Source organism: Pungitius pungitius, chromosome 21 (genome assembly GCF_949316345.1).
Source record: "Pungitius pungitius chromosome 21, fPunPun2.1, whole genome shotgun sequence".
NCBI classification, from domain to species: Eukaryota; Metazoa; Chordata; class Actinopteri; order Perciformes; family Gasterosteidae; genus Pungitius; species Pungitius pungitius.
The window spans coordinates 1,654,800-1,681,007 of NC_084920.1; the positions used below are offsets into that span (position 1 = coordinate 1,654,800).

The following is a 26,208-nucleotide window of genomic DNA, read 5'->3' on the forward strand; positions in this document are numbered from 1 at the left end:
CCCGAGAAGTATGGCGGTGCAGTTTCCTGATCGTCCTTAACTGATGCTCTTGCAACTCGGTGTCATTAAGCAGACCTTTCCCTCGTGTCAGCAGCACTGAAGAGCAGAGCCTGCGTGGGGCCTGTGGGTTTACGGTTGGGTGAGTGGAAAACGCGGCACAACACTGTCGTACTTCTCTCCCTTCCTCTGCTTTGTGGCCCGCTCCTCTGACCCTGGAATAATAATAGTAATAATAATAGGGCTGAGGAGCTCACTGCAGCACTCATGAACGAAGGTGTCAACGCACTTTAAGGTTTGATTTTGCACTCGGTTCTTTCGGCGTAAAAAGAAAAAGACCCTGACTCCTTTAGCGGATGTGCCCCTCGTATTTTTCTTTGTTTGATGAGATATGCTGCGGTGAAAGAGCTCCAGATGTGAACCCTCGGACAGAGCCTGCTGTCGGTTAAACAACAGCTCACTGGAGAGATGTTAGACACTAAACTGAGAGGCCAAATGTGCATTTTTGCCTGAATTTTACACCGATATTTCCACAGTAGAAAGGAAAAATTCAAGCTGTTGTAGAAAAAAACCTTCTTCTGATACATTTGAGTATGATTTTTCTTTCAAACGCATCTCTCTTCACAGCAGCACATTCATAGAAATTTCACGTTGGTTTTTTTTAAACCGTTCTATCACTATTCAAACCCCGTAGCACACGCTCAGACCTCCTTTTATCTCTGGTGGGCAGTTTGAAATCGGGGAATACTAAGTATCCCAAAATAGTGTTCGCTCTGAAGTTGTTGAGAGACGTTAGCAAAGTAGATGGACCCCCCCCCCCTCGCTCTGAGTACCAGCTGCTTTCCTCTTTATTTATTGATGGGCCTGTGTTTTCACAGAGAAACCCGACGTGTCGCAGATCTGTCGGTCCAAACGGGCTCGTTTGGTGCAGCTCGGTGCCACGCGGGGATGGAGCTTCTTTGCAGATGTTAAACCGCCGAGAACCAGCGGTGACGAGGATGCCCTTTGACCTCTCCATTTGGGCTCTCGTCACGGAAATGAGGAGGAATCGAGATGGTTGATGTTTCCAGCTTATCGGGAAGGCTGTACTTCACCATGCTGAATGGAATGAATGAGTGAATGTAGTACGACAACAGAGAAATGTAGTGTTGTGCGTTTGTTGCCTCTCTTCTCTCTCCAGACAGTAACAGTTGTAAACGCGGGTTGGCAAAATTGGAGCTTTTTGAGACATTCGAATGTTCTACTGAATTAAAACAACATCTCAAAGAAATAGTTCAGCATCAATTTGCTTTCACTCCCTCTTGAGTTTGCGTAAGTGAATTAACTTGAGTTCAAGTCAGTGTTTCTGGGTAATTGTTTCCTGGCAGGAGCTCGTGGCCGCTCTTTCCGGTGGGTGTTTCGGACAAACAGCCCGTAGAGCTCAGAGCGTAAATGTGCGTACTGACGTGAAACAGCTCAACCACAGCGGACTGATGGTGGAAACGGGGGAACGTTGAATTGTGTTTTCTGTGGGTTTTTATCTGTGGGTTGTTTCCATGTGAGCGACAAACTAAGTCATGTTTATGTTCACAGGAAACCATGGAAACTGAGAAGAAAACAAGATGTGACGTGGGGATGTTGAAACGTTCAACGTCTGTTACAGGAAGCTAACCTTTATCTAAAAAGGTTTCTGCTCCTGTTGGAAGTCCATATCATGACCTTTAAGGTGAACACCCCTCCCTGCTTCCCATAGTAAACATGTCTCAGAGACACAATGAAGGACCAGGAATTATTAATTACTTTAAAAGGGCAAAGGAAAAACTCTGTAACCACCTCTGTCCTGTTTTGCCAGGGAGCTGAAACAACTAAACGTTGAACTACGTCACGATCGCTGACGCCTCTTTGATTATTGTGCACTTGATGTGACCACTCACTGTTTTGCAAACGCTAGCTTTACATTTGCAGCAAAAGGAACCATTTATTTTCCCAGCGTGCAGAAAGAGAACTGTTTTTCTTCAGCAGGGTCAAACCTAGCATGGATCCAACAAAGGGGGCCAGAGCCATTTCAACTCTAACCAGCGGGCAGCGCGAAATACAGAGCACCTCAATGGCATCAACATGCGTGACCTTTTGACCTTTAGTTCAAGACAAAATGCCCGCAGAACTTCAGACATTCGGTTTAGCCTTGTTTGAGATGCTAACTAACACATGCTAACCAATGTTTGGGGACGTGGGGACAATAATTATTATTAAGAAACAATAACACGGTCTTACAATTCTCTTTTATTTTTATCCCTGAGGAGAATGAAAGGAAACCTATTTATTCAGCAAAGATGTCTGAAAGGTGGTTGGGAGCGTTTGAGCAGACTCAGCCGGCGGAGGTAATTCAACCAGGATCAATGAATGCAGCACTTTCATATCACCAGTCCATTGTCCCCTTCACGTCAATCACATGAGACTTCAAAGACACAGAGGAAGAGGAGGCGAGACGGCCCGTCTCTGCGACCGCCAGTAGCGCGGGGGGGGGGGAATTCTTTTAATACCCACGTCTCACAGTTTTGGATTAAAAGCTTCAATGCATGTAGGGAATTAAATAAATAAAGTCCAGGATGAGGTTAAATTCATAACAACAAGGCAGTACTTTGGACAAAGGAGGAGAGAAAAGAGACCTCATTCATTTCACTCCTCCGGTTCCACTGCAACTCAGGGCCCCCCCCCGTTACGCGCCAACGACCAACCGAGTTCGGATGAAATCCTAGAACTTCTGGAGCGAAATGCTTTCTCAGCCGAAACCCTGCTGCAGCTTTGTGGATTAACGTCATCCTGCTGGTCTGCCACCTGCACAGGAGGGTGGCAAAGAGGAGGCCCACGCCTGCTTTGAGTTGCTTGACAGGCAGTATGGAGGGGGGGGGGGGGGGGGGGGGTTTAAAAAGAAACTTTGATCTACTTGAAGGTGTAGTCGGGACTAATGCTCGATGCATAATGCATACACAGCACCCATCAAGCCGCCATCCGCGGCGGAGCATCTGAAGTAATCTGATAAAGGAAACGGAGCGCCGGTGCACTCTGCCGATCCGGGAAAGTAATCTTATTTTCTGCCACTTCGCTGTCGTACGCTCCTCCACCTCCACCTGATCGCCACGGGACGGACGAGGGCAGCCTCTTGACCTTAAGGCCGTAAACCGCGGTGACCAAATGAGCCGATCCAAATGAGACAGCAGAGACATGGAAACAATGTGTTTCTGACACTCTGAACTCGTGTTACCTGACACCAGGATGTCCTGAGGTCAATAAATATATCTTAAGGATGCATTATGTTCCTTGCTGCGGTGATCCCTTTACAGCCGATCAGTCCACCAGGGAGGGGTTTGAGGAGTGTCCCACCTCACTGATTTTAATTCCATTTATACCTTGTGACCGACTGCTTGGCCGACTCCAGTCCCCCCCCCACACACACGTCTGTTTTCGTGCTTTTGGATTTGATTGCGCTTCCTTATCGGCCGGCTGCAGGCGGGGGAAAAGGGGCCCGCGGGCTGCACGCTTGAAACAACAAGATTCGCAATCAAACGTGATTTGTGTGAACCGAACTGGAGTACGACATGCGTGCGTGTGTGTGCGTGCGTGTGTGAGGGAGGGACACCCCTTCAGTCTGCACGCAGATGCAATTCACGTGCACGCATATGAAGGCAATCGGCCTCTCATTGACGCATTGTGCGCCGCGAACCTCTGCGTGCGTCTTTTTTTTAATCAAACTTCTTCTCTGCGACGGTCACATCCGGGATCAGACGTCCCTCACACGCTCCCCTTCCCCCCCTCCCCCTCCCGCGCGCGCTTCCTCTCGGTTGCGTGGAAACTGGATGCCGCCCTGAGAGGAGCCCCGCGCTGAGGGCGCATCGCCACTCGGCGCGTCCCGGCTCTCCGGCACAAGTCTAAAGGACCCGATGGAGGCGGACAGGACTCGCGTCGGATCCGCCTCTCGCAGAGCGCGCTGATCCTCGGGAGCGTTCCACTGGGTCCGCGCCGGCGGAGGTGCACGCCATGAGGAGCGAAGTGACGGAGACGTGAGTGTGCTCCGGTGCTCGCGATCGCGTGCCTTTGATGCTGCTGCCGTTTTTGGAGTTGCGATGCGGGGTGTGATCGGCGTGGAACTGAGCGACGGATGCGCTGACTGAGAGGGGGGGGACAAACTTAAAAAGGGGAATCGATCCCCACGAGGCATCGCCTTTATCTCGCGTGCTTTGGGTCCGTTCTTCAACAAATGCGTGTTGCTTAGAATTAGAATTTGAGCAGGAACTGATACCGCTGTTGCGCTTTAATGTTGTAACCTACATGTCCTCAGATTGTGTTGGATTATTATGACGTAAAGTAATTGCACCATGACTGATGTTTCAATTGAGTTTCTATTGAGGATATTTATCTTGAATAGATTTGTAAACTGGTTTTATTCTCTAATAATGTACAATCCAGTGTACGCTAAATGCACTTACATTGTTTACGGACCCCCCCCCCCCCAACAGTGTTGTTATTCCTATCAGGAGGATATGTGGGGTGATATGGGGACTTCTGGCAAAGCAAAAAAAGGAATAAAAAGAGCAGAGCTGAGGGGGGGATTTCGAGTGGAAGCTGGAAATACTGAAATATGACAGCAGTTGCATTAAAAGCCTACATTAGTAAATATGTCAGGGATGCTTTATGTTCCCCTCCCAGTCATCCACACCCATTCATAACTAGAAAACAGCTTATTTGTTATTCATGACGCTCATGGCTGTGAGAGATGCCATTCATCCATCACAAAGTGCATGTTGATCATGTCTTATAACACGTTTGTGTTGCATTTTATCGCCTTTTTGCTTGTGGAGCACGGCCAGGTCCTAAAATAGTTGTTGCGAGAGGACGGAAGGGAATTTATGATGTGAGCGACTGACCTTCGTGAGCACTCTATTTACTGTGGAAATTAAAAGCAGGACGGTTATTTATCACAGAAGAATCGGCTTGAGGGACACTGATTGAGACCTCGCCACGTTTAAAGGCCAACTGCAAGATGAGTTATATTTGTTGCAGGGGTAAATTAAAATGACAAAGAGGCGTCTCTTTGATTTAAAATCTTTTTTGAACCGGTGCCCTAACCGGTCACTTATTTTGTTAACAGCCTCTCTCTCCTGTTTATCTCATCTATCTCCCTCCTATTCCTTCACTGCCAGCTGTCCTCATCAGCTGTCCCTGTTACTGACAAACGTGATTCCTTCCCCCCGATATCTCATTAGTGTCACTGTTCTCTGTTCTCCGTTATTATCTCTCAGCAAAATACCAGGCTGCCTCGCCGCGTGATGGGAAGAGTACAGCCTTCGCAGGGGCACAACACTTTTACTCCTCTAGTTTCCCTGGGTGTTGAACTGCGTTCTGTCGTGCACCCTGCAGACACACAATGTGCACGGGGGGCATCCTCTGGAAGTTTGCTTCGGCTCACTGGAGACGTGTGCGTGCACACGGCGTCTCAAACCAGTCAGAGGCTTTGCTCGCCCTTTGCTCTGCTATCCCCCCCCCCCCCCCCCCCTCCACCCTTCATTATTGGGACCGTGTGGTGGGCGCCTCGTAACACAACCAGTGTTATTATCCGCGTGGACAAGACATCTGTCCCCTTAACGCACACATACACACCACCGTTGCCACTACACTCTGTCCTCTACCGCCCAACGCCATGTGATACTTTGGAGGTACTTAGAGATCGATTTCATTTTTTAATCTCGGTAAGTGGATCTTGCGCCGGCCTCCGGCCATTTTGCAGAAATCAGGAGGTCCGGGTGGACTCTGTGGTTCGTCTTCCTTTTCAGTCTGGAAGAGGACGGACATCGCATTGTCCGCTTTGCTGTCCGCGGTGACGTTTGTAGCAGTAGCATTTACCCCGACAGAAGGATTGGGTGGCCAACACTGGTGCAACACTGGCTTAAGGAGTTTTTCCTGAAGAGGATTAGTAACAGGAGAGGAGGTAGCCCTGTTCAGCTATTAATGAAGTGTGTTAGGGTCGGTGGACCTGCTATTTTAAAAAGGCTTACACACAAAATATAAAGTGTAATTCACAGGACACACAGACGCGCTTTTGCTGCGTTACTTGCACTTCCAAAGTAACTGACATAGACTGATCGACACCACGCTAAGACATGAAATAACTGGAAACACGATGCTTACATTTTAGGTTTGGTTATATGTTTTTTTTGGGACAGTGTGTTTCACATGTTGTCATGTGCCCGTATCTGTGTACTGAAATAGCCCGAGCTTTGCAAGGATGTCATTTATAAACGAGCCACAGTGACATAAAAAGGAGTTTTGTGGCTTGCTTATTCAGTTGGTTCTTTCATCCTCAGACATACTGCGGACGTCCAGTTGGTTCTGAGACGCTGCGATCAGACGAGCTGCTGTAGACTTGAACATTACGGACTCTAATGATCCCAACACAATCTGCACTCTCCTTTTTCTCTTGCTTTCCTAATGTGACGCTCTGTTGTTTTCCCATGTCCATGTAGACTCAAAAGCTACCGGGGAGGTTCATGAAGACTTCGCCCCCGCCCTCCCTCCCTCCGCATCCAGGTGGTCCTTCCTCGAGCATGCGCGTATCCCACAATGCCCCTACCTGCAGACTGGTTACTGCGCCACTGGGTGGTCATGTGTTTGCTGCTGCACAGCCTGGTGCTGGTGACCTTTTGCTTCCACAACGCGGCCGCCGGCGGCTGCTCCGACGGCTGCTACTGCTCTGAGAGCGACGGCGGCGGCAAGACGGTGCGCTGCAGCAATCTGCAGCTCACGGAGATCCCGCAGGACATCCCCAACGACACGCGACACGTGTACCTGGACTTCAACCTCTTCACCGCCGTGCCCAGCAACGCCTTCGCGGACTTGCCCTACCTGGTCGAGCTGGATCTGTCGCACAACGAAATAAGCCGGTTGGAGCCGGGGGCGTTCAGGGGCCTGGGCTCCACGCTGCAGTTCCTTGACATTTCTTCGAACAAGTTGGTCAACTTTGACCCCGAGGCCTTCGAGGGCCTGCGGTCTCGCGCCAACCTCACGAACAACCCGTGGCACTGCGACTGCGACCTGCAGATGGCCATGCCCCGCGTGGACCTGGAGCCGGCGTCGCTGACGGGCATCGTGTGCCAGACCTCGGAACCGGAGCAGATAGGGGTTCAGGGACTTGCCTTCCTGCTGGCACCGGACATAGACCTGTGCGTGGTGATGAAGAGGACTACGGACGTGGCCATGCTGGTCGTCATGTTCGGCTGGTTCAGCATGGTCATCTCCTACCTGGTCTACTACGTCAGGGCCAACACGGAGGACGCCCGCAGGCACCTGGAGTATCTCAAGTCGTTGCCCGGCATCCAGGGCAAGTCCGAGGAGTCCTCCACCATCAGCACTGTGGTGTAGGGCGGACGGAGGTGGACGCGGGACCGCTAGGGGGTGAGCCTGCGCCAAATAGGACGGGAGCCGCGACCCGCAAACCACGGCCCGTCATCGTCACTCTCGCGTGGTCTCGCTCAATTGGTGCCATTAGACGCGTGCATCCGCACTAGCAAGCCGGGCCGATGCAACCCGATGAATAATTGACGTTTCAGCGACCCATTAGGAGGTACTGTTGGCTCAGTCGATGGTCCGTGCGCCGAGGGAGTGAAAGCAGCAGCATGCTTTGGGATACAAATAGGATTCATCCAGCGGTGCGTGCATCTACGTTCACAGAGACAGCATCAGACAACGATGACGATGTATAACTGCTTCCATTAAAACCCTTCACAAATATATTCTAAGTAAAATGATGTTTTCCAATTAAATTGATGTTTTGTGGTTTCTGTGCTAGTAACTAGAATCCAGCAGAGGAATCAGATTTCTGTTCACTTGTAACTCAGATTGTTTTGATGGTGGCTCCATATGGATGAAAACACCAGACTTCAAAGTGGCCTCTGATTGTTAAGATTGATTGACAGCTGCGAGGGCACTCCGATAGCCAGAGGGGGGCCTACAATATCTATACAGCACAGCGGCATACATGTGCAGCTGCAGAATTACTCCCCTGCACAATATGCTAATCTTAAGTCACAAGACCTGCAAATATTATGTAAGTGTCAGAAAATGTTGATATGAGAAGCAGAGAATTAGAGGTAACTGCAGTTCACCTTTCATTAAGTACAAAGAGACGGGAAGAAAGACTTGATTGAGACTTAATTGAAACAGGGACCCATTTATCATATTCTGAGTAGGAAAAGCCCTTCAGTAATGAGTCATTAAGGGAACACAGAGGAATCCTTCACAATCATACCCAGCAATACAGCCTCTGCCCTGCATCCAGGGTGCCTCTCGTACTGACTGATGCGGTCACTCCCAGGGCTTTACCCAATAACATTTATGCACCCACGATCAGCTTTTCCATTTAAAAGAGCTGCCAGGGATGCTGATCTCCTATTGCACCCGCCGGGGCAAAAAGGAAGATCTCATTGGGTCTCATTGTGAAGAAACCGTCGATGCGAAAGCGAGAACCACAAAAAGGGGAAATGTAGTTAAGTGGAGGCGTAATTGGATTCACATCAGACTGTGCTCTGGTCCGATCCACAGAACGAGGTTAGGATAACCCGACGCGGTCTTGAATAATGAAATCCGATGTTTGAGATGTGGGAAATGATTTGTCAACGAGGATTTCCCTGTGTCTGACACACACACACATGCCTCCAGAGCACAGCAGGAGCGATGCATGATTCATGCTGGCCGTGAAAACACTGGAGCACAAAGTCTGGGAATGGACCCATCTTCTCGGGTGTCCCAGTTCTTGAGGAGATGTTAAGGGAGAACGCCACAGGGGATCATATGCCCTCCTCTCTGCTGCCGGGCCTGCCCACGCTGGCTTAAAGCACTTTCCAAACGCCCTCCAGCAGCTTGGTGAGGGTCACAGGAACTCACAAAGTCAGTTCCACGTCATCGCCTGATCAGGTGAGGATATGTGTGGGATTCTGATGAATGCTTCTTAATCCCTGCAGAGCCACCGTGCATAGTGGGGTGAGGAACGGTGAGACGGGCCATACTTTATATGTCTGAAAGATCTTATCGATTTAGTTCATCTCGAGACCCAAGCCGTCGACAAAAAACCACTTTAGAATCCTGATAAAGGTCAGTATATGGCTGAGACGCCCCAGCAGCTGGGATTTGATAAAGATGTAGGTGATGTGAACTTGCTAACATTATATTTCGGTCACAGATCAGGTTAGCTTTACCACGTTACACACTCTGCAACCGGATTGTTTTTTTCTTTTGTCAGCCAACACGTTTTTGTGGCTGCAGCTTCATATCTTCCAAACGGAGGCATCGATCTTCCGAGACACGTCAAACCATTAAAAACGGTAGCAAAGCAAACATGCGTCTTTAATGGTGGACGTTTAACTTAACGGAGTGGAAGCCCAGGTATAGCCTCCCATGGCGAGTTCAACACTACTGAAAAATAGATGCTAAGCCTCTCTCTCTCTCTCTCTGACATTTCCTGCCACGCGCAGACGGAGCTCCCTCCTCCATCACTCCTCCTCCATCACTCCTCCGATTACGGACCAGCAAGCCGCCGATGGGAGAGGCCCAGAACCACCACCAGAACCACGTGAGATCAGCATTAAACCAGCAGCAGTAGAAGTGCTACTCCGCGAGTGTGCGCTCTCTTTTGTTCACCTGTATGTCCGACAGGTGTGTGTGCATGGCGGGGGGGGGGTAATGTAACACCGCTGTTCCCCAGCACACAGAAATGTCACTGAGGTTGAATTAAATTTCAGGCAGGCTCGACTGGCCCCGCCCGCTGCCTGGGACACGTTACACTGGTGTGAGCATTACGGCTGCTGGGTAATGAGACACAAAGTGGGGGATAAGGTGACCCGTCCGATCCCGCGCGGCGCCGCCCCTCTTTGGCGTCGGGTTGCAGGTGAAACTGTTTCCAGGCCGCGAGATCACATGAGGTCCCCCCTCCGGCGACCTCGTTTCTGCTTTCCGGCCCCCCCAAAAAAGGGAAGAGGCCCCCCGGGGGGTGATGCACGTAAGGCCAGAGACGAGGACATCCACGTTAACTTCCTTAACTGTGAGGTTCTAACGTCATGTTGTGCAACACAGCTCCCCCTGTTCATGAGCCGTGAGCATCTACTGAGGCCCCCACACAAAGTGTTACGAAACCAAACATTTTGCTGAGCGTCCTACCGACAGATTTGTGAAGAAGAAGAATAAGCAGCATTTAAGCATATCGACTGAAAGATAAAAGGTATCAGTGTTGATATAGGGCCCATCTATAAGACAACATTAGTAGTGTAATAAATGAGCAGGCATTAATCACATGAATCACTACTTTCATAGTACAGTCATAAGTTTCCTCTGTTGTATCCTAGTCCTAATTTTGACGTAATATTTATTGTGAAATAATTTCCTGACTAAACTTCCTTCCTTTAAAAAGGACCTGAGGTCTCCCTGGATTGGCCCACATTTGATAAAAAGCACATTTTTACAATTGCTCATAAATCCAAGAGACTCACTTTGCGTGGAATCACATGACACAATCTGGTTCCAGTAGATGTCGGACCTGGACGTCCTGGTCTTATGGCAGAAGGATCTCACATGCCAACGCTCATCTTATCTGCTAAAATCAATGCGAATATACAACATCCATCTTTAGGAATTCAACTATATTTCATATTAACACCTTGTGTGAAAATGAGGTCTATGCACCCATGTGTAAACCTTAAATTCCTTTTGGCTTTAATGATCGACAAATACAGCAAATAAAATCAAATGGAAATCTGCTAGTTTTAATTATTACGTCGAAACAAGCTGACACAAAGTGGACATAAATTAAGCACCAGTGGAGCGTGAATAATGTCCTCCTTTCAGGTGCAGGTTTGATCGGAGATCAGAACAGTGTGGATTTCAGGGATCGGATTTGATGGCTTCACTTCACAGCTTATCAAGGCGAGATGTTCCAGAGCTCCACCGAGTGGCCGAGGGGCCTCGTGTCAGAGCAAGAAGGAGACCGATCCGCTACAACAGAGGCCCGGGGTTGACCTTTCGGGGGGATTTTTACCTTTTTGAAATCACGATTAAATGGATAGCTTCAGGTGGAAAAAGTAACAGTTGGCACAACAATTTGGGTAATGAGCTTATTACATTTCTCCCAAGGTGTCAGAAGAGAGGATCAACACTCCCAGTGTGCACGCGCGGAAAATAGCTAGCTAGCTTAGCTTAGCTTAGCTTAGCTTAGCTTAGCATAGCATAAAAACGGGAAAAGGGGGGAAACCTGCATGGATCCCCCTAAATGTCAGAGAAGGAAGACTGGAGACCTCACACCTCGGGTCTTTTTACGGATTAAGCAAAGACGTGTAACTAGACAACGTGTAACTAGTGTGCCCGTTTGGGATGACCTTTTGACCTTTGAAAAGAGTGGGGACATTTTCTTATCTAACTCTTGGTAAAAAGCAAATAACGGTTGTTTTGACATGCTTTAAAGCAATGATATAACAGCTGCCATGTTATTTTGAAATGTTCACTGTAATTTATTGTCAGTTTGATCCTTGAGAGAGAAAACAGGCTTTATTCCACAAGGTGGCAATATTGTGCCTGTGAACCCTCGGCTTTCTAATTGCTGCAACAAGTCATGACTTAAAACCATAATAATACGTCTTTTGGTTTTGTTTGACGTGGATGATTCCTTTTGTCAGGGATTTAAGTAGAAGTACCTAGTGGTCGAAATTATAATACGTGTAGAAATGTTTAGTGTAGAATTGTAGTTTGTGTGATGTTAGATAGTAGATATTACATTTGTATGTTTGATGATGTGAATGCAATATAATCAAATAACAATTTATAGTCATCTATGTCATAATTACTGTACACATTGAGTTTTTTCTCCTGTCAGATATTAGATGAGCAAATATCTTGAGTATTGCACCACATAAACTGCCTTAAACCATGAAGAACTGTGATCTTATATGTTGTAATTGAAGTGTACTAGTTATAAGATGAAGACAAACTATGTATGCTGTGTTATATTCACTCTTTGAGGCATAAAGCCAGATGTTTCTACATAGAATGCATTGTAATGTGACGGAGAGATAAGACAGAGAGGTTTCAGGTTACTGCAGCAGATTCACACCTGGATGTGAAGAGGACGAACCAGGAGGAGACACTTTGAAGGAGGAGACAATCAAACGCACCCAAAAGACCCAAAAGACACCCGGGAGTTTTCAAAGGGCCGAACTGGGAGAAGAACTGGGAGAATTTTCCTGCAGCCGCTTTGATGAGTCACCTTTGGTCGGACAATTCTCTATTTCACTATTCACATTTGTAAATTGTATTCCTTATCACTTTGTTTAGTTATTAAATACTTTTGATTTTTAAATTCGAGCCAGGTAACTCTTTTGATTCATCGTAGCGTGATCTCCCTCGAGGGCTTTCCAAACCTTAACACTTTCATTATCGCCACGGAAATACAGCTGTGATCATTTTTTTTTTTCAAACGTAAAATTTTCCCAACAATATAAATAGATAAACAAAAGCCACAAATCAGTTTCCCGAAAGAAGAATCACAATGACCCGAAAACCCGCTGGAAGACCGGAGACATCATGAGGGAAGAAAAGCTTCCTCCTAAAGAACCTCGATTTCATTACAACTGTCTTTTAGGCCTTAAAACACTTTCAATTTTCATTTCCCTAACTGCTGTCAGAGGAAATCCTGTTTCCTCTATTAAGTGTGACTCGACAAACATTTAGCAACTTGCTAGACTTAAAACTTGATCTTTTACGTCGATTTAAAAAAACACTAATGACAGAATTCTGGCTCCTAAAATGAAACTCAAGAATTGTGTTACTTTGGCGTCTTAAATGAACATGAATTAGACTAATAGACTACTTTCCACTTCCACCATTTGATTTGAAAATGGGTTATTTTATAATTCTGGTATATCTAAAAAAAAAAAAAATTCTAGTAATATGAAAATGGCATTATTGTCTTAAAGATTGTATAATATGTTAATTTGTGATGGATTTTGTTTGAAAAATGCGAGTGTGAAGTTAAATATATGACCAACAAAGACTCTCCAGCTGACCGTCACAAATGAGATGACCAAACACTGGAAAATCCCTCGGACTCTATATAAGACTATACGGGAGCTGTAAATCACTGATAGTGTCCACTCAGAGGTCAATATTCGAAGGCATCCGTCAACACAGGCCATGGACATCCTGATGGGTGAGTGGTGATGAGGCAACGCTTCTTTCTCTTCCTCTCAGTGTGCATCTCCACTACGTGGCCTTCAGACATCCAGACGACCTGAAATCGGACTACGGATCTTTTCCAGCCAGTCTTTAGCTCTACTTTGACTAAAAACACTAACAAATTGTAGCGCTTAAATTGTACTTATAATGCTTCTATAGCAAGTTGTAAATTGGCTTATTTGATGAAATTCTTGTCCTCCTGGGTGTGTTTCCTTATGGTTGAAATGCACTTAATGTAAGTCGCTTTGGATAAATGACATACGGGTTTTTAAGGGGTTACTGGGGTGTTTATTTCTGGATCCGTTGGCTGTAGCTGCTTAAGTTTCACATTACAGAAAGTCTGTACCCCCCCCCCCCCCCCCCCCAAAGGGAGGGGCACATGGAGCTGCAGCACCGAGAGCCCGCTTCGCTTCTTGATTTAGTTTTTGATCATTAATCCGTGGCCCCCCCTCCCCCCCCCCCCCCCCCCCCTGTGCAGCTCTCGCGGTGACCTGCTACATGGCCGCCCTCGCCCGAGGCGCGCCCCTGGCCGGCAGCGGCGCGCTGGTCGCGGATCAGCGGTTCCAGGACGTCGTGCAGAGGAGCCGCAGCTTGATGCAGAAGATCGTGAGCTCCGTTCCCGACGCGCACGAATCCTGCGTCCACGCCGAGGTAACGTGGTGCATCGGTGCAGTTTCGCTCGGTCTGTGCTGGAGGGGTTCGGGGGGGGGGGGGGGGGGGGCACTGGGGCTGTTTAATGAGTTAATAATAGAAATCCACGGGCTAAATGTTCTCAAAGTAATAAATAGGATGCATTGATACGTTAAAACAGGAACAGCATCTCTAAACTCAGGATGCATTCCTTTACAGATTTGAACTCATGTCTGTACTTGTATTGAGTATTTCCATGTTAACGTGCACTGCTTTTCACTTTCACTTACTGTTAGATTTGGATAGAAATGTGATATCATCATGAAATACGATGGTTCATCCACACAGAACTACCCACAAGTAATTTAAATGGTCAAAAGTCAAATGAATGCATTCCTACTACACAGCAAAAATTCTTAAAGAGTTAATTTTCTCGTGTTAGGCAAACGTGTTAAAGTGCAGAGTTGAAACACCAGCTTAGTTAAAATTGAATCTCACAGAGTCAATTTTACTCACTACCCACTGAACGCTTGAGTATTGTTAAATTTCAACTATATAAGAGTTAAAATTAACTCTATAACAGTGTTAAAATGACAACACTTGGAGTGTGGACCCCAAGGGACACTTTAAAAGTGTTAAAATGAACTCCAATAATTAATTTGAGTCTGTCCATTTTGCTGTGTAAAGTACATCAGAATACTTACTGAAGCGTGTTAGTCTGCTACCTGTTGCATGCTGAGGTGAGATTTGTGCATGACGTCTCTGGCTTTCTCTTTCCATCAGGCGCTGAAACTCAACTCCTCACGGAACGCCAACCTCGTGGTCATGGCATCCAACATCGGCATCGCCCCGGCTCCTGTGCCCAGAGTCGTGTCGGAAAGCTTCCCTTTGGTAAGCCTCCGGCGGGAGAATCATCCGGTGTGACGGTGCGACGGGTAAAAGGGGCAGAGAGCGTGACCAGCTCGCTGTCGTTCTCTCCCACCAGGACGCCGCTCTGAGGAACGTGTCCGAGGGCCTCCAGCTGCACCGGGCCTTGCTGAGCGCCGTCTCTCCTCGGCTGGCGAACAGAGACCTCGTGACCGGGCTGCTGGCTGACATCAAAGACCTGATCATTCAGATCAATAAGGTAAGACAGTGCCTTGAGATGCACGCCGCGTTCGCGATCCATCCCCTCCGTCGGCCCCCCTTTCACCCGGGGCTTTTCTTCTCTGTCGCCCTGCAGATGGTGAAAATGGCCAACGCGGAGGCCGCGGTGCAGCCCACGCCCTCGCCCACGCCCACGGCCCTGCGCCTCACCGGGGAATACGACGTCCAGGTGGCAGCACACCTGATCCTGGTGCAGCTGCAGAGCTTCGGGCGGGACGCGCTGCGCTGCCTCAGGAGTCTGGACCGGAGCAGCGAGGAGGAGGCCGAGAGCTGACACCATGTACTTATCTGTTGGATGACTGCTATTTAATTAAGAATTAATATTTATATAAATTATTTATGTAATATTTATTTGGGAAATTTATTTATGACATCCCTCAGTCCCTTTAGTTCTGTTCCTTATTACATTAATGTATATATTTAATTTATATAATTAATATGTTTATAATAAATATATAAATAGTATAGTAGTATAAATATGTATAATTCCTTCCATATGAGAGTTAAATATGGATAAGTATAAGTACAGACTTTATCAACCATTATTGCATTTTAGGATTAGTTGTACATTATGTAAAATGTTTCTATGAATCGCCTTTTCCTTTACAACACGTTTATATTTTCTGATATTTTAAATAAAACAATGGATTTTCTGGAAAAACAAACCGTTCCTTTTTGTAAATGACAATGCATGACCCATCAGCCACTGGCACCAAGCTCACCAACTACATCCGAAACTCACGCGGAGGAAACACTGTAATGAAGAAGTGCAACGAAAAGGGAAACGATGGCTTTTGAGTCACGCTGCCAGACAGATTCCCCGAGGAAGTGTTGCAAGTGTGATGATGACGGGATGACGGCCCGATGAGCACAAGCTGCTGAGGGTGGGTCAAACCCTCGCGCGTGGCATCATGTGTTAGCATGTGATCGCCATGACAGCGGCGGAAACCCACGTGGTCCCCGCCTAATGTGACGTACCCACAATAAGGTGGAGACTTGCAAGAAGAGACAGACCACCTTCAGTTGGTTTTATCAAACTTATTTACACATTTAAGTGTGGAAAAACAACATAAAACACAATAGCAAAAAAGTGGTTACAGAAAGTCTGTTATAAAAATTGCATCATGGGAAACTAAAGCGGGGGCGGGTTGAGAACTTTACAAGGCGGCGATGGCCTTGGCAGCTACTCTTCTGCCCAGCGGCAGCGTCAGGTCAGTGATGCCCAGGACGACTCTCGGTTTGGCCAAAGCCGGCAGCTTCACCAGCTCGGAGACCTGGACGCACGAAAGGACCAACAACAGTTCAAATCCATCAGTTATTCCATATGTACGCAGTGTCGCTGCAACAGAACCTCCAAAGCAACTTCAAACTACTCACACAGAATCTTAACTTCACCCGTTGCAAATACACAAAGGGATCAAACGCTGACTCACGGTGAGATTAATCACTTCCCCGAAGCTCTTGATCCTCTAAAGAATGTGCCATTCAGCCATTCGGAACGAACCACGTCTATGGAGAGCAATTCCAAACCCTTTCCCAATAACGTACAGCCGCCTCTCACCGGACCCGTAACTCACCATCGTAAAAGGCATGAACTGCAGAATGCTGCCGCGGCTCCCCTGCTCCAGACACTCCACGCACTCCTCCACGAAGCTCTGCACAAACTGGGTGTGAGGTCCCGCCATCTTGGAGCCCAGGATGGAGGAGATGAGGAGGAAGAGGTTGGCTGCGGAGCGTCAGAGGAGCGAGAGAGAGAGAGATAGGGGGGGGGGGTCATTGTCGTGTTCATGGCGGGCGATGTGTCGTCCACGTTGTGGGGGGGGGGGGGGATTTATTTCATGGAGGTGTGGTTCTCACCCAGGACTCGGTTGAGAGGGTCCCTCATGTTGACCGTGTGGAGCTGGGAGGCCGACAGGGAGCTGCTCATAGATCGGTCTCCTGGGGGAGATGTGACGAGACAACTTTATTTACTTTTAACTTTGTTTTTGACACATTGAAAAAAAAAAAAAAAAAAAACAAGCACAAGATACACAAAACGAAAGGTCAACAGGGAAGTTTCCCATAATTATTCTGCTGAGAATTTACAACTAGTTGTAAAAACCAAAAAGACTTCCCTCCACGGACTTCTTACATCATCTTCCCATGTCCCTAAAATAAACGTTTGTCTTTCTTTAGAAATGAAAATGTACAATCCGCTGATTTCATCATACTTCAAAACAAATGCAAATTTCTCGTCACACCCAAAAGTAAGAGACATTTTCAATTAAATAGATTAAAACGGTGGCTATTTTTTAAATATTTTGCATCAGATATAAATACATTTTAGTCTAGCAAACCTGACTTGTATCGGTTTCTAAATGACTTGTCTGGACTTGACATTTATTTCCTAAAAGGAACAAGTTGAAAGTCTCAGTTTTAGCAACGCAGCTCATAGGCGTTTTTCCCATGTCATGCAACACATCGATATTGAGAGTTGCTGCAGCTCAAAAGTAAAAATTCCCAAAGCTCAATGCTAGTTCCACCAGTCAGGTTGTTAGCAGGTTCACGAGAGCAGTTTGGAACCTCAATGCGTCGCCTATAAAAGCCCTGACATGAATAGACTTACCTGGACTGGAAAGGGCAGCCGGCTCGTCCTCGTTGGAGCTGAGCAGACGCATGAGTTTAGACGGTTGGGTGTCATCCAACGGAAAGAGGCTGTTGTAGTCCTGCAGGCAATGAGAGATGCGGCAGACTGCGTTGTAATACGAGTCCATTATGTAGACAGTTATGAGGAATGTGACCACAGTATGGTCAACATGCAACGCAAGCCGTACGTCAAACGCGGCCTTCTGTGGCGGTTTTACCTCGATGTCTTCCCGCTGCCTTTTGCGTTGGCGAGCCGAGAACGAGCCTCTGCTGTGAGAGGAGAAGGCGCTGAGTGCGCACCACACGGACAACCTGAGGGGGGGGTCGCCCAGAAAAAAAAAGAGAAAAAGGTCAACGCCCGACCCCAACGAACCGCTAACAACAAGGTCACTGAGCTCCTCTTACTTGGCCAGCGCCTTTCCCGGCGGGTCTGCCAGGCTGTGCCAGTGGGCGGAGTCAGTGAGCAGGTCGGGCAGTATGGTACCCAGCAGCGTGAGGCTGATCTGCTGGGTGTCCAGGCAGAAGATGCTGTACAGAAGCTCCGCCACCCGATCGGCCCACTCCTGGCGCGTCTCCTTCAGCAGCTCCTGGAATGCGAGGCATGTGACATTTAATATATTAAATCTGGAGTTTATGACCACGGGAGCCGTGCTGTTATATTTTACTGTTGCTTCTATTTTCAAGCAAATTTTTTTCCCAAAGATTCACAGGCTTCGGGTTCTAAAATGTGTTTCCTGCTCTGCATCGTGAAGATGTGACTTTTCTCTATTTATTGTCAATCCTTTGATGATGTGTTGCTCTGTTTTGGTCGCCTCACCTTGACCAAGTTGTTGGTGAACCAGAAGACCCCCCCCATGTTGAGAAGACTCTCAAACAGGTGCAGGGCCCGGCTGTCCGCCCAGCCTTTGCGCAGCACCGTCTGGAACTGCTTGCTGAGGGCCACGTGGATGGGGTCCTTGGCCGGCAGCAGGTTGCGGTAGGGGATCGGCTCCTGGCCCTCCATCGGGGGCCGCAGGGTGGCGGCGGTTTGTTGGAAGACGTCGGCACACATGTGCTCCATGATGGAACTCATTATGATCACACTGGGGGGGGGAAAAGAGAGGATATCGTTTTGTTTTTTTTAAAGAAGAGACCGATATTTGAGCAGAGGTTTGAGCTTGGGTCGTTTGTACCGTTCGTTGTAAAACTGCAGCGTGTTCTCCCCGTACAGGGGGGTCACGAGCTGCCGGATCATCGTCTGGGGCTTCTCCCGCTCATCCCTCCCCAGCATCCTGACGTGGGCCACCAGCCAGGCCACCGCACAGATGGCCATGCTGCACACCTTCCCCTTGATGTTGTCGGTTATCTTCTACGCACACACACACAGAGAGGAAGATGACGGTGGCAAGAAAAAAGAGGAAGGAAGGATGTGGTCAGAAGAGTGCATGGTAGAGTTAAAGGAGAGCGGCTTCCCAGTAAAAAAAAAAAAAAAAAAAAAAAACTTGAATGGAGTAGACAAAAAGGTTTTCCACAATGACGTTGGGGACGTCACTGTTGTGCAAATTCCTTCATTCTAACTTTCCACAGAATACGTCTGAGTGAATGAGTCAACTCAGGGAGGTTACTGGTATTGGTCTGATCATCATGGGAGCACCTGACCCTCACACAGGAAATTGTTTTTCGAGTCAAAGGACGGGAAAAACCCAGTAAGAGCGTTAAGGTTGAGCGGACCTGCACCGCCTCCACAGAGAGAACACCGTTCTCCCACGCATTCAGGACCTCCAGGATGGCCGCCGGCGTGCTGAGGCAGATCTCGTGCCATTTCACCTGCCTGACAGTAGATTTAAAAAGGAAAAAAAGGTCAGAGGAAGATCATCCATCTTTACAGTGTCCAATAAAAAATGAATGTACTCTGCAAGTCAATATTCATCTAGGATCAATATTTAAAAAGGCGCCAGTCTAAAGCAGAGGCCAGCAAATGTTCAATAAATTGAAATATGAGGATCAAAAGCACCAAGAGCGGCACGGAGATCAAATGTGGTCTGGTATACTGTCCAGCACCCAGTTAACTGAGCATAAAGAGGTAATTACAGTTTAGAAATGCACGTATAATTGGCTTGAAACTACAACATATGGTGTTTAAATAGGTATTCCTTGGCAAAATCAGTTGGGCAAAGTGTGTTAAGTGGTTGACACTGAAGGGTCTGCAACGTACACCAGCTTCATCTCCGAGGAGTTGTTCAGCAGGGTGACCAGGCTCTCCACTTTGCCGGGCTCCGGTCTGAAGCAGGGGTGGTCTGGGTTCAGGGTCTTGCCATCCTCGGGCATACACGTCTGCAGCCAGGTCTCGAAGAAGGGCGTCTCCCCTGAAGGGCTGGGGTCCGACAGGATCACCTGGGGAGGAGAGGCACAGGGCAGCCGCGTGCTTTACGGATCCGTCAAAGCGCACGGACGACAGATCTGATCACAGCGGCGACATTCCGTTCAGGTAACTTCCCCAAAGCAGTCTCTGTACCTCTCGTTTCACCCCCCCCCCCCCCCCCCCTATGAGAGAACAGGCCGATTCTGTGTAAACTCCACCCGGCATCTACACTCTTCCCGCTAGCATCATCACACAGTGTTTTTCCAGCCAAGCTTTCATTGCCACGGACCAACCTCTGAGCCGTACGTCTGCACCACGTGGCAGAGCATGAGGAAGGAGATGTCGAAGAGCAGCGCCCGTACCGACGCCGACTTGGCTGAAGACGGGAAAAGAAGCCTCAACGTTAGCGTCTACTTTAATCACCAATGCGTCAATGGGGAGAGAAGGTCCCGCATCGGAACATGTCACTGTTGTTTTTCAGACTCACATCCTTCGCCGCTGATGTGCTTGGGAAACTCGTTAAGCCTGGAACAACAATGGGGGGGAAAAAAAGCAAACAATACATTAAAAAGATGTAAAAAAACATCCTGTCCTAGAACCTCTTCCTACAGTGTTTCCAACCTGATGGCCAAAATACGGCTGATAATAAATATGAGGCAAAGAATAACTCCCGTGCAGCTCTATTTCACATCTACTCACTTGATGAACTTCCGGGCGAAGGATTTGAGTTTCCCAGTGGCTGCGGCTGCTGCCAGGAGCAGATCGAGGCTCTTTCCAGACAACATGTGTCCCAGGACCCCCAGAAGGCCTTCGGGCGATTTGGAATGATCTGCATCTACTGTCTAATGAACCAGATAGCAAGAGTTAGGCTGACTTGTCCTTTTTACATTGGGTATTGATTGAAGGTCTGGGAGCCCCCTGTATTCACGTCATTCTTTTCTTAGCATTTCATTGATGAGACCCTTCCCACCAGAGTGTAATGGTGCTCTACCTTTAGAATATTAGTGACGGTGGGCTCAGCTCGCAGGATGAGGCCCGGGTTAGGCTGGATGTTTGCATTTTCTGCAGTCTTTAACCTCGGGGTAAACTCCCTATTCAGCCGTCCTGAATCAAACGTGCAGCGGGAGGGGGACAGGAAGGGAAGGGGACGAGGACGGGGACAGACACGGGATGCAGGGGTTTGGTGGAAGACGGTGTATCGCGTGAGTACGGGGAACTGAACTTCATCCATGATCATATTAACTGAAATAGTTCAGAAAATAAAGAGATAAAAATGAGTGTTGTTGTTTTTTTTTTATTTTTCTGAAGAGTTGATAACTCGTACCGTTTGGAGGTGAGGCAGGTGGTGTTGGAATCCGACAGCAGGCCGAGCTTGTTACACTCCTGCAGCAGCATGCCGAGGCAGTCGCAACTATGAGGAGAAGCACAAGGAATTGATGACGGTGCCGGCGTAACAGGAATTTAGACCGGCATTCTTATCTCCAATATCTTACAATGAGATTACAGGGGAGGAGAGGAGCGGCGAGGCAGGGGGTAGGGGGGGGGGGGGGGGCTGGGAGATTTTTGAGCACTTACTTGCATCTCTGATCCGCTTTGTCCAGTAAAGGTGTGAGTTTGAGTAAAAACTGAAATGCAATATTCACGTCATCCATGAAGTCCTGGAAGAGAAGTTTGCAGGACAGTTATTGCTATTGCTCATTTGTTAGAAAGACATCAGTGCGTCTCGTCTTGTACCTGTCCTTTGTCACTCTGAGGATACTTCTTCAGTCGCAGAAGAACTTGAGGGATCTGACATAAAGAAACAAGAAACTCACTCATTTTATTTTGGCTGAACACTTGGCTGTGACCCAGTTTCTGGTGCCTTTTATCAAATGTAAATCAGTTTACCTTATATAGATCAACTCAATTAATTTAGGAAGGTCTATCTAAGTGAGTGGTAATAATAATAATACTCTCAATACAAAGCTAACAGAGGAAATGACAAACTAATGAAGTTGAAAATTCACAGACCATCAGTATTTCATTTGAGAATAATTAAAGAAAAGGAAAAAGAGAGATGCAGATCACAAGTAGATACCTTGAGAAATGTGAAAGCAGTCCATTTGAGCTCCTCTGTGCCCTCTGGTGACTCGATGAGGCCAGTGAAGCAGGCCTTCCAGATCTCCAAGACAAAAAGAGGCACAGGGATTCGCTGTGGAAGACAAAGAAGACAAGAAAAAAAACTTAAAAAGAACAAATGTCTCATGGATTTAAAAAATAATAATTCTAGTTCTAGAGAAATGTGTGGATGCGTTTTGCTTTTGTAAATCTCCACCTGCATTCTCTTGATCATCATCAGCTGCTCCACCAGCGGCTGTGTCTCCCCAGTCAGATTCATGGTCCCCTCCAGCATGATGAAGGCGTGGACTGATGGAAAGGAGGCATGGAACTTTGGGTCGCTCTGCTCGGACAGCATCATGGGAATACTGAGGAAGAAAGGAAAAAGTTAGCTGAACAGCCTCACGCCAAAGTTAAATTATGTATTCAGAGTGTAGGAATGAGGCATGAATATTCACCCTTTAACTAGCGACAAGCTCTCCTCTAATTTTGTTCTCAGTGTCTGGTTGGACACACTGCCGAGGCCATCTGTTACTTTCAGCACCGACTGCTCTACGTTGTTCCAGGAGCCTGTGGAGGAGTAGCAGCAGCAACACAGTAAGATGTCTGGCACGACAATTATACAATCAAGATTTGCTCAGAAAGTTTCAGGACCGGTAGCATCTTCTAACATCCAACTTGCCGGCATCAAATATAATCAGAGTTTAACAGACGGACTACTGGTGACCCATTAAGTTCACAAATGTATTTCACATTGCTCTGGGGGAAATATATTTGTACCCAAATGTATTTTGAACAATCTTACGTAAACTAATACATAACCGTACCCCCTTGGTCCTCCAACCGAGCGATGTGGACCAGGGCTCTGTTCTTGGAACTGTTCATCAAGTTCTGAAGCCTCTCCTGGCAGGCTCTCAGACTGGCCTCCGTGCTGGCTGATGGGCCGAGTTCTCCGAGCTTCTCGCAGTACCAGGCGCAGCCCTGCAGCAGCCACACCACCACCCCGAGCAGAGCCCGACACAGCCCGATGCATTCCTCCGCCTTTCCGTGACAGCTTCGGAGTCAGATCCAACAGTTGGACATTTTTTGGTCAAGCAATTGTCGGATAGCAGAAAATATGAAAACATTGGGTATAATCTATTATTACGGAAATGCATTCAAACCAGGTGTAAAACTGTGTTACAGTTGTTACACAAAAAATACTCCAATAAGGATGGAGAATGCACAAGACTGTGAAGCAATATTGACATACCTGAGACGATGGCAAAACATGTCCATTATTTCCAGCAGGGATTTTACACACAGCTCCCGAGAAAAGTCATCAAACTATCAGAAAAAGGGACGTCAAGAAAATCTGTCATATGTTATAGTAAACTGCATTGTGCAACCATTTCCCTAAAGTATACATTACCTTGCAGAGAGCTGTAAGCACACTGGAATAGGACACCATCTAAGGAGAGAGAGAACGTCCACAATGTGGGTAACATCATCACCGCTGTTACAACGCCTCTCAGTTACAACATTTTTGAGCAAACTGCTTCTTCTCTCACCTGGGAACTTATAGCATATTTGAGATAAGACAAAATAAGAGGGTTGGGAGATGGGCCAATCATTGCCTGCTCCATCAGGGCTTCTGGAATACATAAACACCATTTAGAAAAGACAATAGGATCACTGGTATGGAGGAAAAATAATCGGTGTGATGGCCAGCGTCCTTCTTCTAACCTGCAAGGTTGAGATAGTCCCATGTTGCTCCCTTCGGGAAGTTCTTCTTGATGTTAATGGCCCACTGGTAGTCGCTCCATCGTTCTTTCCATGCCTGTAGAATGGCTTGCTTCAGATTCACCACCTTCATCCTGATAAAAACGACCATATAAATATATTTCTAAACAACACGGACAGCCACTGAAGCATTATTCCAGTAAACTTGTATTTGCAATACAACTCAATGTAGTTTAATACTTTAATACTTAGCTTGGGTTGAACATAATTTGGCAGGTTAACGTTAGCCGTTAGCTGCCGATGTCATTTATTAGCATCAACTACTGATTTAAGATACAGTTGTATTGCTGTGTCCAAAATCATCGTATGCCACAGTAAATGGGACAAAACCCGGAACCAAAATGTAATCATCACCTTTTGTGCTTACCTGAACGTTTTAGTTTTTCAAAACATAAACGATATTTATTTGTAGCTTCTCCACCTCACAATACATAGTATGCCATTTTTGCTGACAACAACGTAGGCGCTCATTGGTCAATCGTTTGACGTCTCAGTATTCTTGTCGCTGATTGGTCAAAGCGGGGCTTCTGTTAAACGCTCAACGGCTGAGTAATTACCCGACTGCGTCACAAGAGGTCGCGCTTTGCAAAGGCAGGGAGGACGGTAAGTCAAATTACATCATGCACTTAACCCGGGGCCTGTTTCAGAAAGGAGGTTAAGTGAAAACTCTGAGTATGTTAACCCTGAAATGAGGGAAACTCTGAGTTTTCTGTTTCAGAATGGGAGGTATGTTAAACCTGAGAAAGCAGAGTAAGTCAAGCCTGTTTCAGAAAGAGAGGTAACTTATACTCAGAGTCAGTTACCATGGCAACTTACTCTGTGAACCTAACCTGGTCGGGAGCAGGTTTTCTTCGGGAAACCCAGAGTTTATTTCGTCTCCTCCCCTTTTTTAAAGAGGAAGTGGTATTTAATCACCTCATTCATTCTTTCGGTATTCATTCATTGCGCACATTTCAGTCACGCAGAGCGCATCAAATCAAGTGAATGAAATGGCATGTCCTTTTATGGACGATCCTGTGGATGAAGAGGCTGCATTAATCCGTAGGGAGTTGCATTTACGTCGGGAGAGGATTTTGAGACCCAGAGTGGATTTTTTGTCATATCCATATTCATTTTTATTTGAGCGGTACCGTTTTTCTTTACAGTCAATAAGATACATCCATAATCTCATCCATCCTTACATCAGAAACATCAGACATCGCGGCCGTGCTCTAACATCCGAGCAGATGCTTTGCGTTGCATTACGTTTCTTTGCAAATGGTAGTTTTCTGTATAACATTGGGGATGCAGAACATATCAGTAAGGCTACTGTTTGCAGAGTTGTAAGGAAAGTGTGCCTCGCTCTTAAGCGCTTTCTCCAAATTTTTGTGCTGTTTCCTGGGCACAAACCCGTGAAAGCCATCAAAGAGGAGTTTCACAGGATTGCAGGTCAGTGATGTATAAATCGGTTTAAATGAGGCTAACCTGATAAATGACGTTCAGTTAAGAGCATATTGCTGCGACCCCTGGAAGTAAACTAATAATAGAATTCCTTTTAGGATTTCCGAATGTGGTTGGATGCATTGATGGCACACATATTCCCATCATTGCACCTTCCGAAAATGAAGCGGACTATGTCAACAGGAGGTCCATCCACAGTATTAATGTGCAAGATTGCACCTACATGAAAATTAAAATTAGGTTGAATAACACACTGTTCTTCCAGTTTCACTTCTGATATTATAACAGTTGGGCAAGTCACCTATATTACTAACTACAACTGGCTTCTTCAACAGTGTAATTAGATTAATGTAATAATGACTATCTCTAGAAAGTATTGGTCTACTTATTACTAATTACTTTCTAAATCCCATATCAACCTCAACCACTTGAACAATACAAGGAGAGACAAGAAACTGCACTTTTAATGCTTTCAAATAAACATTATACAATTGCATGAATTATTCTTGAAAAAATATATCTTTTAAAATTTGATGTTAAATCCACTATTGTTTTATACAGAATTGCTTTATAGTTTATGCAGCATTTAATGCAATTACATCAGATTTTACTTTAAATTAGGGAATTAAATTACAGTTTTTAGATTACATAGAAATTAATTACACACAACACTGTATAACAGTAATTCAAATGTAAACTTACGCATTGACTCGAGCAGCTATTTTCTCCCAAGCTAACTCTCTGTCCTTCGCCGCTGCAGCCGTGTTGCTTTTTTTTAAAATATATGTTCGTACTCTCCATATGCTTGCATAAGCACATCCAGTTCTGCTGGTGAAAAATATGAAGACCTCTTTTTGTCTGGCGCTGTGGCCATGGTGACTCGTAATATCTGCGCTCCATTG

At 46.8% G+C, this 26,208-nt stretch overlaps 3 protein-coding genes across 4 annotated transcripts; 2 read left to right on the top strand and 1 right to left on the bottom strand.

Annotated features, from left to right (window-relative positions):
• Window positions 1–3,481: 3,481 nt before the first annotated feature.
• On the top strand, window positions 3,482–9,395 carry lrrc3ca (leucine rich repeat containing 3Ca). Its single transcript, XM_037463901.2, has 2 exons — window positions 3,482–4,037; window positions 6,498–9,395. The coding sequence occupies exon 2, from the start codon at window positions 6,595–6,597 to the stop codon at window positions 7,390–7,392; it is 798 nt and encodes a 265-aa protein (XP_037319798.2). The 5' UTR covers window positions 3,482–4,037; window positions 6,498–6,594; the 3' UTR covers window positions 7,393–9,395.
• Window positions 9,396–9,407: 12 nt separating this feature from the next.
• LOC119212983 (uncharacterized) lies at window positions 9,408–15,669 on the top strand. The gene is made up of 6 exons (XM_062560041.1): window positions 9,408–9,598; window positions 10,867–13,219; window positions 13,724–13,896; window positions 14,659–14,766; window positions 14,861–15,001; window positions 15,098–15,669. Exons 2-6 carry the CDS (start codon window positions 13,204–13,206, stop codon window positions 15,293–15,295), a joined length of 636 nt encoding a protein of 211 aa, XP_062416025.1. The 5' UTR covers window positions 9,408–9,598; window positions 10,867–13,203; the 3' UTR covers window positions 15,296–15,669.
• A 375-nt stretch (window positions 15,670–16,044) lies between these two features.
• med24 (mediator complex subunit 24) lies at window positions 16,045–24,354 on the bottom strand. Of its 2 annotated transcripts, none has more exons than XM_037463899.2 (26): window positions 24,234–24,354; window positions 23,810–23,940; window positions 23,635–23,717; window positions 23,496–23,534; window positions 23,337–23,410; window positions 22,912–23,138; window positions 22,543–22,654; window positions 22,302–22,452; window positions 22,065–22,178; window positions 21,722–21,775; window positions 21,563–21,645; window positions 21,312–21,398; window positions 20,979–21,078; window positions 20,687–20,829; window positions 20,475–20,512; window positions 20,281–20,363; window positions 19,841–20,019; window positions 19,357–19,456; window positions 18,819–18,994; window positions 18,464–18,728; window positions 18,052–18,233; window positions 17,865–17,958; window positions 17,627–17,726; window positions 16,879–16,959; window positions 16,599–16,747; window positions 16,045–16,295 (listed from the first exon to the last, which is right to left on the bottom strand). In XM_037463899.2, exons 2-26 carry the CDS (start codon window positions 23,937–23,939, stop codon window positions 16,179–16,181), a joined length of 2,961 nt encoding a protein of 986 aa, XP_037319796.2. In that variant the 5' UTR covers window position 23,940; window positions 24,234–24,354; the 3' UTR covers window positions 16,045–16,178. The 2 variants fall into 2 exon arrangements, with proteins under 2 accessions (XP_037319796.2, XP_037319797.2); XM_037463900.2 differs by having other exon boundaries at window positions 24,221–24,337.
• Window positions 24,355–26,208: the final 1,854 nt, after the last annotated feature.